The sequence below is a fragment of the Arvicola amphibius genome, chromosome 10, assembly GCF_903992535.2.
Source record: "Arvicola amphibius chromosome 10, mArvAmp1.2, whole genome shotgun sequence".
Classification (NCBI taxonomy): Eukaryota; Metazoa; Chordata; class Mammalia; order Rodentia; family Cricetidae; genus Arvicola; species Arvicola amphibius.
Genome location: NC_052056.1, coordinates 53,015,388 through 53,032,550, shown reverse-complemented (window position 1 = coordinate 53,032,550; position 17,163 = coordinate 53,015,388). Strand labels below are relative to the sequence as shown.

General features: G+C 36.4%; 1 protein-coding gene across 4 annotated transcripts in view; it reads left to right on the top strand.

Annotated features, from left to right (window-relative positions):
• Positions 1 to 17,163, top strand: part of Alcam (activated leukocyte cell adhesion molecule) — a 187,815-nt gene that overhangs the window by 136,214 nt on the left and 34,438 nt on the right. For 3 of the 4 annotated variants that reach the window (XM_038345119.2, XM_038345122.2, XM_038345120.2), the window contains 5 exons: positions 4,344 to 4,444; positions 6,333 to 6,552; positions 14,665 to 14,729; positions 15,833 to 15,920; positions 16,376 to 16,558. In XM_038345119.2, the coding sequence (XP_038201047.1) occupies positions 4,344 to 4,444; positions 6,333 to 6,552; positions 14,665 to 14,729; positions 15,833 to 15,920; positions 16,376 to 16,558 (657 nt within the window). Of the gene's footprint in view, positions 1 to 4,343; positions 4,445 to 6,332; positions 6,561 to 14,664; positions 14,730 to 15,832; positions 15,921 to 16,375; positions 16,559 to 17,163 lie in introns of those variants that run through there. The other variant, XM_038345123.2, reaches the window with a different exon arrangement.

The following is a 17,163-nucleotide window of genomic DNA, read 5'->3' as shown; positions in this document are numbered from 1 at the left end:
AAGATTCTCTATATCAGGACTATTTGGTCAAGATATATTTTTAAATCCTTTGTTTATTTCACTTTATTTTCTTTCCACTTCTATTGTTTTTTTTTTCTTTTGGCTGATAACACTTCATAAAAAGTGCTTTAATTATACCCTGCTTCTCAGGCATAAAAAGTTTTATGTTATTTTATGTCATATTTTTGCTAGCAATTATAATTCACTAAAGCATCTTGAATGTTCAGAGCACATTTATTATAGAGAGTCCTCATCCAGTTAAAATGCAGGTACAGACATGATATTGGCTGAGTATAAAAGTGCATACTTGGCTAGGGAGGTGACTCTGTTGGTTAAGTGCTTTTCTTGCAAGCATGAGGATCTGTGTTAAGAAGAAACTAGGTAGGATGGCTTATATGAACACTTTCAATCTGTAATATCAGCACCAGGAAGGTTGGGGGTGTATATATCACTTGAGCTTCCTGACCAGCCAGTGTAGCCTACTTGTTGACTTCCAGTCCTCTAAGAGATCATCTCATAAAAAGACAGATGGCACCTGAAGAAAGACACTTAAGGTTGTCCTCTATTCTCCACATAGACACACCCATCCATACACATGTACAATTGCCATATACATATGCACATATCCTTGTACACATGACTAATCAAGCACATACACAAGTGTATTGTGCACAGCCAAAGTCCACTACTTTAGGCTGTATTTTCAGACTCTTGGTGGGAGATGTGACAGTCGGCTGATGTTTTCAATAGCACCCAATAATCTGTAGAGCCCAAACCTCAATAATTTAATCAATGGCTGTTATAGGAAGAAAACTGCAGAAGAATTCTAGTAAGTTAAACTCAATTTTCAGATTTGGTAGTTTAAAGATAAAAGGCATTTTCTTCTACAAAAGGTGTAAACAGAATCACTCAGGACAGAACGTGGTGTCCCCTCATCTCAAAGATTAAGACTTTCTAGGAGTTAGGACTCTAATCATCACCAAATCACAGTGGTCTTTGCAGTTACTGTATCTCTAGTGTGTTAGACACATTAGCTCTTCCACAGACGCAAGCCTTTCTTTCATCTTTCTCTCAGATGAACCTGGGTATGATAGGCACTTAACAAATGCAAGCCGATGACTGTAGCCAACTCGAAAATTGATCCTAAAGTAAGCACTATTATGACTCCCTGTGTCATGAAAAGTATTTATTCTGCTTTGAATCTGGGGAACAGGTTCCTGTCTGTGACCGCTGGCCTTCCTCTGCTGCTCCTCTTCTTGTCGTAGGTCTTATTTCTTTTTTGTTCTTTCTCCCATGAGAATCCTGTCCTGGTTGATTTCAGTTTGGCATTGTCACTATAAGAGTTGATCCATAAATTTTCAAAACAATTAAAGCAACACTTGGCCTTGTGTTTATGCCAGATGATAGGGGCCATTTTCTGGTATCATTTGTAAATCAGAGAACAGAAATAGGTCTCGATCTCACTGGAGAGGGAAAAGAGGCTTAAGCTTTTTCTTTACTGAAGTTCCATACGTGAACTACCATGAAATGGGTTTGCTCTTGGGTTGTTTTCTCCTCATGACAGGAAATACCATGGGAGGACAAAGTCCATGTTCTCAACACATGAAAGCTATAACATGGTTGCCTTCAGAATATGAGGGAGCATGAAGATCTCAAAGTTTCCTTTTATAAATTCTTTCTGATTTTCAAAGATATTAATCGGATAAGCAAAATCAAAAGGAGGCCACCACATTCAAATGAGAAATCATTTTACTAAATTCCTTAAGGGTCAGGCATTGATATTAGATATGAAGTCTAAAACTGCTTGTTCCTTTTTCTGCCATAATTTGCTTTCATCATGCTAATAATACATGATACTCTTCAGATTCACACGGTCTTAAATCCTGTCATAAAGCCTGGCATATGTAGAGCACATTCATATTCTATAAGGATAGAAGAGAAAAATCATCTCTGAAAGGAGCAATGATTAACATTTTGGAAATGGCTTTTGCTTGCTTCCTTTACCTTGGAAGGAATCTGATTGCAATCTCATTGGAATCTGATCTCTGCGAACTGTTTGCATTGCTTGGCACAACAAAGGAAGGTATTTTTCTAACAATTGGAGCCTGACACAGATGAAGGAGAAATGACAGTTCAGCATCTTCTTCAAGCACCTCACTATACAACAATGAAAAAAGCAAGAAAACTGAAGTCCTAGACTTCCTGAGGCTTGGTTGACCTGCATCTGTGCCAGGTCACAACTTAAAATACATGGTGAAAATTTCTCCTTCAGGAACCTGCTACAGAAAACCAGAGTGACATCATGAATTAGAGCAGTTCACTCAATGGAGATGTGCATATCTGGGATCACACACCTAAAACTCCAGCATTAGAGCTGGTGTGCTCATTTGTGTAATACGTGCCTAGCAAGTCCAAGGCCCTGGGTTTAATACTTAGCACTGAAAAATGCATGAAATAAATCCTAAATGTAAAAAACGTTATTTCTTCTTTTATGATCCTCTGATTTGTATGGTTTAGTGTCAAAGGGAGTAATAATTTCAACATTGGGAACAGCAACAATTGGAAAGTTTTAAGGTTATTTTAACAGATACTGAGTATATAATGAACAATTTTGTATGTGCCTTCACTACCAAATACCAAATAAACACACAACCTCGCTGTTTCTGCTTAGTGTTCTGTATCTTTTTTTTTTTTTTTTTTTTTTTTTTTTGAGAGGGTGGTGGCATGTGGGGGAGTGTTTAAGATAGAATTTTTTTCTCTGTGTTACAGCCTTGACTGTCCTGGAACTTGGTTTATAGACCAGGTTGGCCTTGAACTCACAGAGATCTGCCTGCCTCTACCTCCAGAGTGCTAGGATTTAAGGCGTGCACCACCACACCCAGCTAGTATCCTGTATAGTAACTGGTTTGTGCTACTTATTTGCTCCTTAGATTCTTACTCACAGAGACACATATAAAGAGAAAGTTGCCTTCTTAACTATTTGCATTTTAGAATAGGAATTCTGTCGCCTTTTTTACTTACTAGCATGAGTGATTTCAATCTGTGTAAAGCTTTGTGTATACTCGGCAATTAATGGGTGACAATGAGCAGTGGCACCCACCAGTGTGGCTGTTCGGAAAGTCCCCAAATGGTTTTCTTTATGGTCTGCAGATTGCCTTAGCTTTACCCTTTAGCACCACCTGCTGGACTAAATAACATCTGCTTATGTGTTTCCACTGCAGATAAAAATAGCCCCTTCATGCTCTATACCTACCTGTGACATACCGTGTGGGCACCACCCATAAACTGTTTCAACTTTAAACAAGTTTTAAACATACTAAGTCAAAGTATCTGTGATGTTTCATTGATACCGTTGCCAATGAAAAATACAAAAATGATTTTTTTTTCTTTAGAATTAGCACGCGCGAGTTTGACATCTTTAAAGAGCAGGATGTGATGTGTCAATATGTGTACATAATATGTTCTGATGGAATCAGGGAAATGGGTGGTTTCATTTTTTTCTTTAACTCCTTAATGCTTGCAAGCTCCTCTCATCCAGTTCTTCCTAAATCATATGGCAGGATATTGTGAACTTCATTACCTTGTTGAGCTTTTCAGCGCTGGAAATTATCCCTCTTAGATGGTTTTGGGGTATTATCCTCCCACCTCTCCCTCTTTTTCCTAACCTTTCTAGGCTACCATAATTACTATTATACTTTCACATCGACCTATTTTGGGAAGTGCATGCAGTATTTGTCTTTTTATGTCTGTAAAGCCTTAAGGGTTTTTTTCAAAACACCATGACCATAAGCAGATGTGAAAAAGTGTTTTACATTCTTAATCAAAATTATTCTTTTCATATTTTAATTGTTTATTATATTTCTCAATAAAGGATGAATTGACCTGTTTCTGTTTTTTGATTCAGATTAACAATCACCAGTTCCAATTAGGTTGACTCCCAAAAGCAGATACCCACTTTGTGAATAATTCCTTGTGAGGGGTTTTCAAGCTAGAATTTTATTCTGTTAATAATTATGAAAAATAAAATTTAGTATCATTTTGGCCTATAAAATCAGCTACTTGAATACTGTCTTCTCTCCATCCAGATAAAATTGGATTTTGCTCTTGCTTGGACTAGTTTTCAATTCTTGATACTTAATTTTAATTTGATAATAGGTTCAGTGAAAATTGTCTCAAGCTATTTTGAGAACATTGAGCATGTTATTTTTGGTGCAGCCTCATGGTTCTGTGAAATATATTCCTAGTAAATATGGTGAAAACATAATTGGCTTGTAAATTCTCCCGTGTTTACCTGCTCTAGTTTCCGGACAACACTCAGAATCTCTTTTCCCTTTTTCCCAAAGGCCTTGGATGGTACACTGTCAACTCAGCTTATGGAGATACCATTGTCATGCCTTGCCGACTCGATGTACCTCAGAACCTCATGTTTGGCAAATGGAAATATGTAAGTGTGAGCCTCTTGGAACTTAGAGAACTGACTATGGTTTTTAAAATATAATTCTCTCTCTTTTTGAGAGTATATGAATATGTAATACTGACATAATGCTAATATTCACCTTGCATACCTATATAAGAGAATTAACGTATTGGATATGTCAAAAATATTCATCTTTATATAACTAATGCTATTTTTATATATACCAAATAACTCAAACTTTGTACACCATCTTTGTCTGAAAACTCCATATTTTAAGTGTTAGAGGCATAAGGAAGGGCAGAGTTTTGGAGTTTTAACAGGGAGTACAGAGCACAGTTTTGTGAAGAAGAGCATTCTCTCTTCACTAGCTTCTGTGTAATGTAGCTACTGCAAAGGTAAGATGTAGCAGTACCTAGAGACTAAGATTTCCACGGGGGACTGGCAATCAGCTTTGTTTCTGTTGCTGAATCTTCTTGGTGTGTGTGTATGTTACAGATAGCTTGTATATTTAACATTGTTGATTTTATCCATGGCTTACACTTAACTCCATCATATTCTGTCAGGTATAACTGTGCATATTTGTCTGGAAAGGGAGACTAGTGATCCCGGTAGGTGGGTGTTGTAGTCCAGCTAACTTTAACAGATTAATGCCTCAGTTGAACACAGTTCATTTGAAGGTGTCTTTTTAGTACCATTTCCCAACACTGGGCCGCAAGAGACTTATTGCAATGAGCAAGCTTCAAATAGAGATGTTTCCTAGAACACAATAGCAGGCTTACCTAGTTCCTGAATATTTGCAGATGTTTGCACAGAGGAACATTTTTGGTCACCAGATGATTTATTAACTGTTTATTGCAGCATTTCTCAGAACAGTAGGTATGTTAAAATACACTATGAATTGTAGGAGACATTGGTTGGATTAATTTGTTAGATTTATTTGGCCACAAGCATTTTTTACCTACATTATCTCCATAAAAGGAATATGTTATACTAAATGCATTTTGTCAAAAGTGCCTAAGCTTGCACTAAATTGGGGAAATGGAATGATCTTTCACATTGTGAGCTCTGAAATCAGACCAAAAGGGTCTAGACCCTTCCCATGGACAGGTGAATTGGGTGTATTTTCTTACTATGAAAATGAGATATCTTCTTTACAATTTTTTGTGAGGGATAAATAATTAACTCTTAGCACTAGTAATCAGTAGGTAGCAAACAGCTTCAAGAAGTCAACTATTCCAACTCTAGGACTTAACTCCCCAGCCATACTATGCATGTGTATCATAAAAAAAAGAAAAAAAGTAAAAGGGGGTACATAGCACACTGTATCTCTGTGCTCATCATGGGGTCACTCCAGGTAATTCAGAACTCCTTCTAGTTCTTTTTAAAAGAGGAGGATTTTTATCATAATAAGATAAAAAGTTTATTCGAATTCCTCTGGTTACAAGTCTCAGAGTCTACTGAACCCACTGAACCAAATTTACTATCAAAGGAAATGGAATCAACTAAGAGAAAAAGAAACGTATGTGATAATAGCACATCCTAAGCATTTCATAGGGACTAAAAGACTAGTTTTTGTACTTTTATGTTTGTTTTTAATCTACTTTTTAGTTGTATATTAAATGAGACTACACCCTGCCCCTTCAACACAGCCACTGATGTGCCACAGGTGTGAGACGAGCTCCAGCGCTGCGAGCTTTGTCCTTTCATTTCCACCCATTGCTGTGAACCCATGAGTGATCCAACAGCTTCACTTCACGGGGAAATGTGATTTTTCTTTCTGTACGCAAAGAATTAGGTGGTGATGATACACTACCACCAACAACAAAAGTCATGTAGAATAATATGACGAAAGAAATATTATTCTGAAGCATGAATTTCGCTTGTTTTCAACATGTGTTGTTATTTTAATTTTTAGGAAAAGCCCGATGGGTCCCCAGTGTTCATTGCATTCCGATCCTCTACAAAGAAAAGTGTGCAGTATGATGATGTCCCCGAGTACAAGGACAGATTGAGCCTCTCAGAAAACTACACTTTGTCTATCAACAATGCAAAGATCAGCGATGAAAAGAGATTTGTGTGCATGCTAGTGACTGAGGACAACGTGTTTGAGGCACCTACACTAGTCAAGGTGTTCAGTAAGTAGACAAAATAGAACTGCTAAGTGGGGTGATAGCTGGTGTTAGAAGGTGTTCTTCAAGTAGAAGCTTGAGCTCTCCGCAATGCCTCTCCACAGGAAGCTATGTGTAAGGGAACTTCCAGAGCTTTTTATTCTACTTATGCACACTGGAGGCAAGGAAGACAAGTCTGGCATTTCAATAGGAGAGGCCCAGTGAGGAGTTAGAGCAATAACCTTAGAAGAGTGACTTTCCCTGGGACGTAAAATGTTACCGTGACAATGGGATAATGACCTCTAAGTTCCAATGATTTGTTCAATGAAAAAAATTATGTTTATATAGATATAGCATACATCTATAATCATGCATATCATATAAATGTATAAATGTTAGGGTGAACCATATCAAATTGTCATTTGAATATATAAAAAGAATAAAACAAATTTAAGGTATTCTATGATGTAGAGATCTAAGAAATCAACTTGTGTATATACATATATTTGACATGTTTATGCATGTATGTGTGCATATTTGGGTATGTGTGTCCTTTCTGGCCTTCAATGCTTCATGATTCTGTTTTTAACATGTTCGCATGGTTCAGAAAAATCACCCTAAAATAATAAAGCTCTGCACACTGAGATTGTTCAAGAGATTACAAAGGGATTGTACCAAAAAGATAAAGTAGGGTTGGAAGAAAAGAAACTAATAAAAGGTACTCAACATAAATTACTATAGTTATCATGACATAGTAACTTCACCTGATAATATATAGTTAATGTTACTGTGCAAATCACTATATAAATGAATTACTTGAGATGTATAATTAAAGTAGTTCTTCTTTTAAGATTCAAATAAAAAGTCCCACCTCAGTTACATCATAAGGTTGTAGAAACTACAGTAGGCCTAAAAATTTTCAGAATAGGAGTCTTTCTTAATTGGGAAGAAGGCCTTAATTTCCCACTTTCCCTTCTGCATTCTGCTGGCTTGACAACTACCAGAAATGAATAAAATAAATAGTAAAGAAGGAAAACCCAGAGGCCTCCAACTGAAATAAGCAACCACGGATTTTTCGTGTTTCTCTTTAATAATCTATGCAGCTAAGTAGAGCTGTCCCTTAAGTATTTATGTAGACTTCAAAGCTCCAATGGGTTCATGATGCAAATTCCAAGAGGACTAATACTGTCAAAGGAAACCATTGTTCTCCAGAAGAGCCTTGTAAATGCACATTACAAGTTTTGGTTGATTACCTTTTAGTTTAAAAGGCTTTTTCCAGAAGCCATACACACTTCCCTATCATATTTTAACCAAACCAAGTCCCAACGGTTTAGGGGCTCTGCCTACTTGCACAGGGTATGGGAATTTGCCATTGGCCATGTTGGCTTCAGAGTTTTCTTTCTTTCCCTTACTTTATTTTGCTTTTATTAGAGAGATGGATGGTAGATATGCTAAGGGCATTTTTCCCTAAAAGCAAAATAACAACCACAGCCACAAAATTGCCATAGGCTTTGATGACGGAAATGCCAAAAAAGTGGGTAAATCTAACTCCCAACACTGATCATTATGTAAATTAATTTGCCACTTTCACATTCCTACAAATTGTGTTGAAGTGATCGAATTTCAAGGTAGTACACAAACAAGTCAAGAACATTCCAAGTTATATTTAGAAGAATCATTTGTGACATTTTCCAAATGTTTTTTTTTTTTCCGTTAAAAACCTGTCACGTTAATATCTACAAGTAAAAACGCCAGTTGGTTTAATTTAATAAAGTTTATAAGCTGCATTAGAGCACAGAAGCTTTCTGTGATGGGGAAAACGAACTCACAAGCCACACACCGCCAGGACCCCTGCCCCCTGCTCTTTTGAATGTTGTTGAAAACAAAGCCATTCCCAGTAACAGAATTTGCATTCCAGGCTGTGGGCCAGGGAGAATTTACATAGCAAGTTACACACTCTTGAAAATGGCATTGTATCTGAGAAACCACACAAAATAACACCAAATGCAAGAAAAGGGATGACACTCTTACAAGATCATGCAGGAACCTCACGATTTTCCTGGAATTATGAATTTACTTCAGGCCACATCTTGGGAATCTAGCTGTAGCTGAGGATGGGAGACTTTCATCCTATGCATGGATATATTCCAGTCACTTAAGGGTTACTGTGCTCATCAATCAGTCCTCTGTTTCCCTCTGCTGAATCACCTAGCAACGTGGACCATGTATGAATCCAGTGTGGCTCATGCGAGCCAATCTCAGATCAGCCTTCTGTGAACTGGCAGCCCCATGAGCAAAATCAAATTGCTATTATTCAAGGCAGAGGGACTGACTGATGACTTTACCTTCAATGTAGGTTTGTTTGCTTAGTTTGAAACCACATCTCTGATGGAAGAAATCATATCCCCAAGTCCAAGCAAGTAACGTGCTTTGTCACCACTAATCAGCTCGTGAATGGCATCAACATCAAACTGCCTTTGCTTTAGTGCCCATTTGAGAGTAATAAAACTATCTGGAAGCAAAATTAGACCATTGAAAGTTCCCAACGATTCATTTCAATGATTGTGCAAAAGGCTCAGAGGTCAAACAGGTGCCCAGAGAGCCAAATGGCTCTTAGTGATGGGTTGGGAAAATCTGTGAACTGGTTGCCAGAAGACCTTGCTTTGTCAGGGGCACCACTAAGTTCTGACCTTGGCAAGTGTTTCTGCCTGCCTCTTGAGTAAGATGAATGCTTTAGATTACATGGGAGACCTTTTTAATCCACTACTCAAGCCTTGTCCAGAAACTAAGGAGCTGGGTCAGACACTGTAAGAAGCTGTGTCTGTTGGATTGGTTAGGGTCCTACTCACTGTTTCAGTTATTTACAATAACCTTTTTATGAGAGGAAGAGGGGGAGGAGAAAGAACTGGAGGAGTAGGAGGAGCAGGAGGAGGAGCAGGAGGAGGAGAAAAAGGCAGCCTTATCCACTCATCCACTTAGGAGGTTAGGCCTGACTCCAGAGCCAGCCTAAAGAGCATAAGAACACCCATCTAGATTTTTGAAGGGTGTGGATCAGCTCTTGGTGAGCCTTTGCACACTAAGGTCTTAATTTGTCGGCTATCTGTGCTCTGGTGCTGTTCTGTGGTAGTACAAGAAAGCCCCTTTCCAAGACTTCATATATATATATATATATATATGTTCAAGTCCAGTCTTCGAGGCATTGGCCAATTTGTGCAGGCTCTGCACATCATTTCATAGCTCCTACTTGGGTATGTTTCTTAAGGCTTCATTGATTTGAAAAATTGAGAATCTCTCCTCCCTCCAGTGGAAAACTGTTAAACGAGAATATAGTAAAAGAATATTTTCAAGGGGAAAGAAATAGAAAAAGAGCTGTCTAACAAATAAGATCTAAGCTGTACATTACAGTTTGATTCTTTCTGTTGGGGGTGGACGGAATGAAGGGGATTGAAACAGGGTCTCACACAGCCCAGGCTATTCAAAAAACATGCTATGTAGCCAAAGCTGGCCTTGAACTCCCCATCCTTCCTTCACTTCCCAAGTATTGAAATTATATGCATATCACTGTACCCAGGTCACTTTGACTCTACAAACTACAAATTACATTTCCCCATCTAATGAGAAAAATACAACATTGTCCCATGGATACACTAGCTTAAGTGTTTGGTGACTATTAAAGAATTCGATTGACAACAGGAACTGAGAGCCTCACCTCTGCACCAAACAGCCAAGACATTTTCTCTTCATATTCCTGGACTGAGCTAGCCTGTGTGTAATTTTACACTAATGCTCAAATACTATGGGCAGCAAAGAACACTTGTAATGAGAACTACCTCTTCACCCGAACATTAGATGGCTGGGTGCCTGAAATATAATTTTTAAGAAGGTATTGATTTCTACTTTTTTCTGAAAATCAATATTCATAGCATTCACCAACTTTAACCTGAGAGTTAGAATTAGGAAGTGGGCTATCTATTTTATTATATTTATTTCTGGTCAGTCACTTTCTATATGTCAGTGTCCTTCTCCAAAAATCTAAAAAAAAAAAAAAAAAATCTATTACAAAACAAAAAGAGGAAGAAGAAAGCTTCTGTTTCCGGAGCACTTGACCTTCCACAGCATTTTATGTATTGCTTAGCCTTTAATTATTTGTGGTAAGCCTTCAAAGGATATTAATGAAAGCCTGTGATTTCATTAATAAAAAATCACGTCAGCTTTACTTATATTCCATTGTTATAGATACTAGCATACAGCACATGATGCCAAAACACACAAACACACGCTCGCATGCACACACTCCATGTGTGCACACTCACACCTGCACGTGTGGCAAACAACTGCCTTGTCACGAGTTCCAGAGCTTACTCTATGATTTAGTTTTAAAATTTCACTGTCCTGTAAGTTCTAATGTGCCACCATATTGTGTCCCTATGTTACAATACTTCTAGCTACTTCAATTGAGACAGCCAGCCCAGCAAGGAAGAAAACTATGACTTAAGACATAATTCTATAATCAATACATGGTCAGATGAGAAGTTCTAGAGAAATTGCTCGGCAATTTTCTGAAGCAAACTTTGGCTTAATTTAAAATTTTTCATCTTGACTAATTAATGCTACAAGCAAATTGGTAGTGTTGCTTTTCTTTCAATTTTATACTTGGTTATGAATCCTTGAATCATATTAAAATATAATTCACATGAAGTTTTTGTAAAACAGAAACACTAGTTTGGAATCAATATGCAATCTTGCTAAAATAGTATGTGTCCTTTTAATGGTTTTCCAACTAATATCCATTGATTGTTACAAGGTAATATGAAAGAAAATTACACTCAAAAAATGTAGTTAATACAAAGGGTTTGAAACAAAAATCTAAAGAGAAAATAACTCAAGGATATAGAATAGGTACTATTTTTAAGTTACCGTTAAATCTCAAAACTCTCTCTGACTCTTCCAAAGAAAACATGTGCAGAAATTTAAGAATTACTGAAAGTTAAGCACCCTTTCACCAGGGCTCTTCTTTCTTCCTTCCTATCTTCCTTCCTCCTTTCTTTCCTTCCTTCCTTCCTTCCTTCCTTCCTTCCTTCCTTCCTTCCTTCCTTCCTTCCTTTTTTTCTTTTAACTACATGTTAATTTTATTTAAAAACAGCAATAAATTTTAGAAATAATGCAAACAAAGTAATTTGTAACTTTGGCATACATACAGTGTTAATGCTTTTGTGCCTATTGATAAAATGTTACCAGATTTAATTTTAAAAATATAGGTAAACTTGCTATGTAGTAAGAGGAAGCTCAAATATGAGCTCAGTCTTTTTCCTGTAGTACTCAGTGGATTAAAAAACAGTGAAATTTGTCAAAATTACTCAGTAAGCTTTTATACAGAGCCTACATTTGAGTGATTTGCAAACCTCTCTCTGTTTTCCAGCCATATTACTACTGAAGGGGAAATTAACCGCCGGTTGCCTTTTCCTTTCTGTTAATTTTGTCTGTTTTTAAAAATCAGATACATTAATTAACGTGCTCTGTCTCTTGAGGTTTTAATGATTGTGTCACTTAAGAACAGGCTTCTGGGTCTTGAGAGCTTTGGTTTATTTAATTAAGACCCAAGAATTTTCATTTGTTTAAATATTCTCAGTGCAATTGTCTCTCAAACATATTAAATGTTTGTCTTTGACAGCACAGATTCTGAGCAAAAGTCACTGTTTGATCAATAATTCAGTTTTAATTTGAAGTGTAGTCCATAAAAATGCTGAGAGCATTAAGTTGTATTGACATGAGAAAGGATTTAATAGCATTCCCTATGTTTCCTCCACACATAGTGACTATTTTGAATAGTGATTTTGTTGGTGTTTTCTAATATATAGTCACATTCTTAACACCCAGGAACTTGGGCATCACTTCTTGTTTCATTAACCTCGATTGTCTGTCCTGTTTATTTGTGTTGCTGATTTCCTATCTCCCTCGTGTTTTGTCTCCAACTGCAGTTATCCTCGTAAGACTTCCATTGGTGGACTAATACTTCTAAAATTTATAGCTAATAGGATCTATAAGCAAAGTGCATGGGGTCAAACAAATTGTATTCACCTCAATAATCTAATTGATAACTGGGCAAACAAACTAAACAGCTCTGAAAAGTACAATTTGCCAATAGATATTAGATTAAAAGATTTTACATTCATGGCCACTAAAGGATTGAAAGCCAAGACTACATTAGTTTTCTTTTCTATCCTAGTAAGAATGGCTGTTATTAAGAAAGCAAAAAATAAATTCTCATGAGTACAAGGAAAGAAAAATCTTAGGGAAAGATAGTAGGGATGCAAACTAGTTCAGTCACTGTGAAAATCAGCATAATGATTCCTCAATGAACCAAAAACACAACCACTAAAGGATGCAACTGTACTATCTTTTAGGTTTGCATTCAATGAAATCCATAAGACAGAATAGAGAGAGTTGCACAGCCATTTTTACTATAGCACTAATATTACTAATTACAGTTAAATTGTAGATTCAGTTCATATATCCATCAAAACATGAATGGATAGAGAAAATAAAATGTAAATCTATGTTAGAGGGAGGGGGCCTGTTCGTCCAGGCTGCACTCCTAGCTTAGCCCTAAAATAACTACACAGAAACTGTATTCATTAAAACACTGCTTGGCCCATTAGTTCTAGCCTCTTATTGGCTAACTCTTACATTAATTTAACCCATTTCCTATTAATCTGTATATCGCCACGTGGCAGTGGCTTACTGGGAAAGATTAGGCATGTCTAATTCTGGTAGCTCCATGGTGTCTCTCCCCTACTTCTTTCTTCCTCCTAGTATTCAGTTCTGTCTTCCCCACTGACCTAAATTCTGCACTATCAACTAAGCCAAGGCAGTTTCTTTATTCATTAACCAATGAAAGCAACACACAAACAGAAGGACCTCCTACACCAAATCTAGATGTTATTACTCATTCATTCAGGCAAAAAAAAACAAACAAACAAACAAAAACAAAATTGTGACTGCAGGAAAAAAAAGATCATCATGTTAAGCAAATTAAGATAGGCTGAGAAAGATTAATGATATGTTTTTTTCATATATCTAGGATCTGTGCTTAAAACTCTAAGGTTTGAAGGTATAGAGGGTACTATTTAGAAAAAGAAAAGTGACCAATAGGGCCCATACAAAAGATGAAAGTGGGGATAAATAAGATCCCCATTGTATGAGAGTGTTACAATAAAAGTTTCTATTATATTGAACAATGAATATACACTAAAAAAGCAAAATCATTTTAAGACATTATTCCTAAACCTTTAACCAACTGTCCCTGAAATTACTTTAAAAATTATTTAAAGAACTTTCTATAAAATCTCTGTCTTCCATCTCAGGTTCCAAATTGAAAAAATTTTCTCATATTTTCATAATTTTATAAGGTGAGACAAGACACAGACATTGGTTTATTTAGGAAATTGGCTTGTGTACATCACTACATAGTTTTCTCATTATTTATTACTGCATTTCTTTTTTTTTTTTTTTTTTTTTTTTTTTTGGTTTTTCGAGACAGGGTTTCTCTGTGGCTTTGGAGCCTGTCCTGGAACTAGCTCTTGTAGACCAGGCTGGTCTCGAACTCACAGAGATCCGCCTGCCTCTGCCTCCCAAGTGCTGGGATTAAAGGCGTGCGCCACCACAGCCCGGCTTTACTGCATTTCTTATACTTCATTATGCCTATGAATTCCCTTAGAGTTTGTTAAAATATATAGACCAATGGAATTTTCACTGGAGATTCTGGGAGCTTCTTAAGCCTAGAAATGGCATGTTTCAAATAAAAACCTTTGTGATTTGGATTCACATGCAATAACATCCTCAAGTAATGAGTCAGAGGCTTTCAACTTAGTAAATAGAAAGTACAGTTGTAATCAACTAGAAATAACATATCCTAATTAGAACAGTAGCCTATATTTACCATCAAATCCATATTCACTTCATAAAATCCAGATAGCTTTGAAGATATGTAATTCAATGGAGTTTTAATTACTTAAAAAATATTTGAAGTCATAAAGCAAATACTTGAATCCGTATACTATGCAGTATACTTTTTTTCATAGATCATATGTGCCCTTTATCTCTTCCAGTATACTTAAACCTTTTTCTACTTAACTTTAGAGCAACCATCTAAACCTGAAATTGTAAACAAAGCACAATATCTTGAAACGGAGAAGCTACAAAAGGTGAGAACTTGTTTGTATTAATGGCTTTACTCGATTTACCAGACAAACCGTATTTGCTTGCTTTTATGGAGTTCACTTCAGATTCAATCAGAAAACACAGGAAGTCAGAGTGGGAACAGTATAACCACGATCCATTAGTGGGTGTGCTTACTTTTCAAGAGAAGAGTATTTCGGATGTGGATGTTGATATAGAATTTGTAAAGAAAAAGTGAATTTTCTCCATGCCTACATTGAGAAAAGCTTTCAAACGAAATGAAATCCTGGGATATGAAGAGTGTGGTCTTTCTGGTAAACATCAATCTTTGGTGTTTCAGAAATTTGGGTGCTAAAATTCAAAGCAAGAGAGAACACTAGAAGATAAATCTGGAAAGGTAAAACATTCTGAGATTAATCAAGACTTAAGTAATATTTAGACTTTATCCTATTAAAGTAAACTACTGTAGGTGTGATGTACACAGTGAGAGATAAAAGAAATAAACAATCACATTATCACAGGTGTGAAAGGAAATAGAACTGGAAGGCAGGCAAAATAGAGTTCCACATGTAAGCAAATCAATTGGGTAATGATCTCAGCCTAATGGGGGGCAGGTAAGATTAAGTTTTTGAATCCTATTTAATTTTACTGCCCAGCATTTGATAAATGTTAAATAATTTAGTTAAAACTCACTTGAAGACTGAGCTGAGGATTATGGAATATGGTGATTATTTATACTTTGAAATAAAAATGAAATTGGAGAGGTGCCACATTTTAACACTAAATGTTTCTTGCATTTGAAAATCTATGAACCACAGTAATAATCAATATTAATATGGTTATAAAGTCATTTAGTTAATACTAAAAATAAATAGCATCAAAACAAATTTGGTAATGCCTACTGGATATGATTTTATGTATAGTGGAAAGCTTTATTGTGGATTTTAAAATAAGTAGGACTGTAATTTTTCATATGAATTTTTTTATTCAAGATTCAAAGGGTAGTTTCTTAGTCAAAAATGGAAAATAAATTGTTTCCGACACTTTATTTCCTGAAGAATCTGAGACTTCCGTGAAATAAGGATTTGGAACTGTTTGAAATGAGGAAATTTCCTTTTCCATTTTTCAGTTAGGTGACTGCATTTCAAGGGACAGTTACCCAGATGGCAACATCACATGGTACAGGAATGGGAAAGTTCTGCAACCCCTTTTAGGAGGTGAGTCTGAGTCAGGCAATGTATGCCCATGGCCTTTTTGTATATTATATAGGCTACTCACTTTGTGAGCTGTCCAGAACTGAACATGCTGTCTCCCCTTCTCTCTCTACAACTTACACTTCAGTTACACTAAGAGCCTCTTAACTCGTTGAGTGATTAGACACCATTTTATTAGTGGTGTGGAAGAATTAGAAGCCGAAAGCTGTATCTCTATATATGGCATGTTCTAAAAGTTAATAAAATTGAGTGGGAGATAGAATTTCAGGATTCTATTTTTGCCTATGCCTCTGATTCACAGGTTTAAAATGACATCTTACCTTGTTGAGTGTCAGTTTCTCTCCTGTTAAAGACAGTTAGTAGGACAAACTCACCTCTGAAATGTGTTGGAACATTTACTTATGGATTAAGGCTTTCCAGTGTTAGCTTTTATCATTGGTGTTCTTTACTATCTTTAGAGGTGGCCATACTATTGAAAAATGAAATTGATCCAGTTACTCAGTTGTATACCATGACTTCATCCTTGGAGTATAAGACAACCAAGGCTGACATCCAAATGCCATTCACTTGTTCTGTGACATATTACGGACCCTCTGGCCAGAAGACAATTCATTCGGAACAAGCAGTCTTTGATATTTACTGTAAGTAACTGAATATGCAATTATGTAGTTGTAATGTATTAGAAATAATATTTAAAAACTTTTAATCTTTGAAGTTCTGATTCAATTCCTCTTAATATTCTGCTGTCAGTCCTCACCCCCAAACTTTTATGTGCAAATAATATCTTTTTCCTTGGAAAGCATGTAGAAAAAAATGTTTACCACTTAACAATAGACTCCACTTTTTCACATATTATTTATTAATATGTGTTCTGTACTCTATGACGTGTTATGTCCTTTGAAGATTTGATCTCTAATTTGACCAATTCCCTCCAATACTCTCCAGTCAGAGAATATTGACATGTGTTTTGTAGGAATTCCTAATGCCTTCTGGTCATTTCCTTAAAAAAGATGGGTAAATACTACCTTATGATTGACTAGCTTCCTAAGTTTTTAAAAATCACCAAAGCAAATATTAAGACTTGGGAAAATGGCTTCAGAAGGAACTTGAATGTATGTGAGTACCATGTATAAAGATGGGCAGCTGGATGAATGCTTGGATGCATGAGAATGACACGATAATTCCATGTATATATGGGGAGGGTCTGGCAATGAGAAGACAGCACAGGCATCTTGATGATCCACAA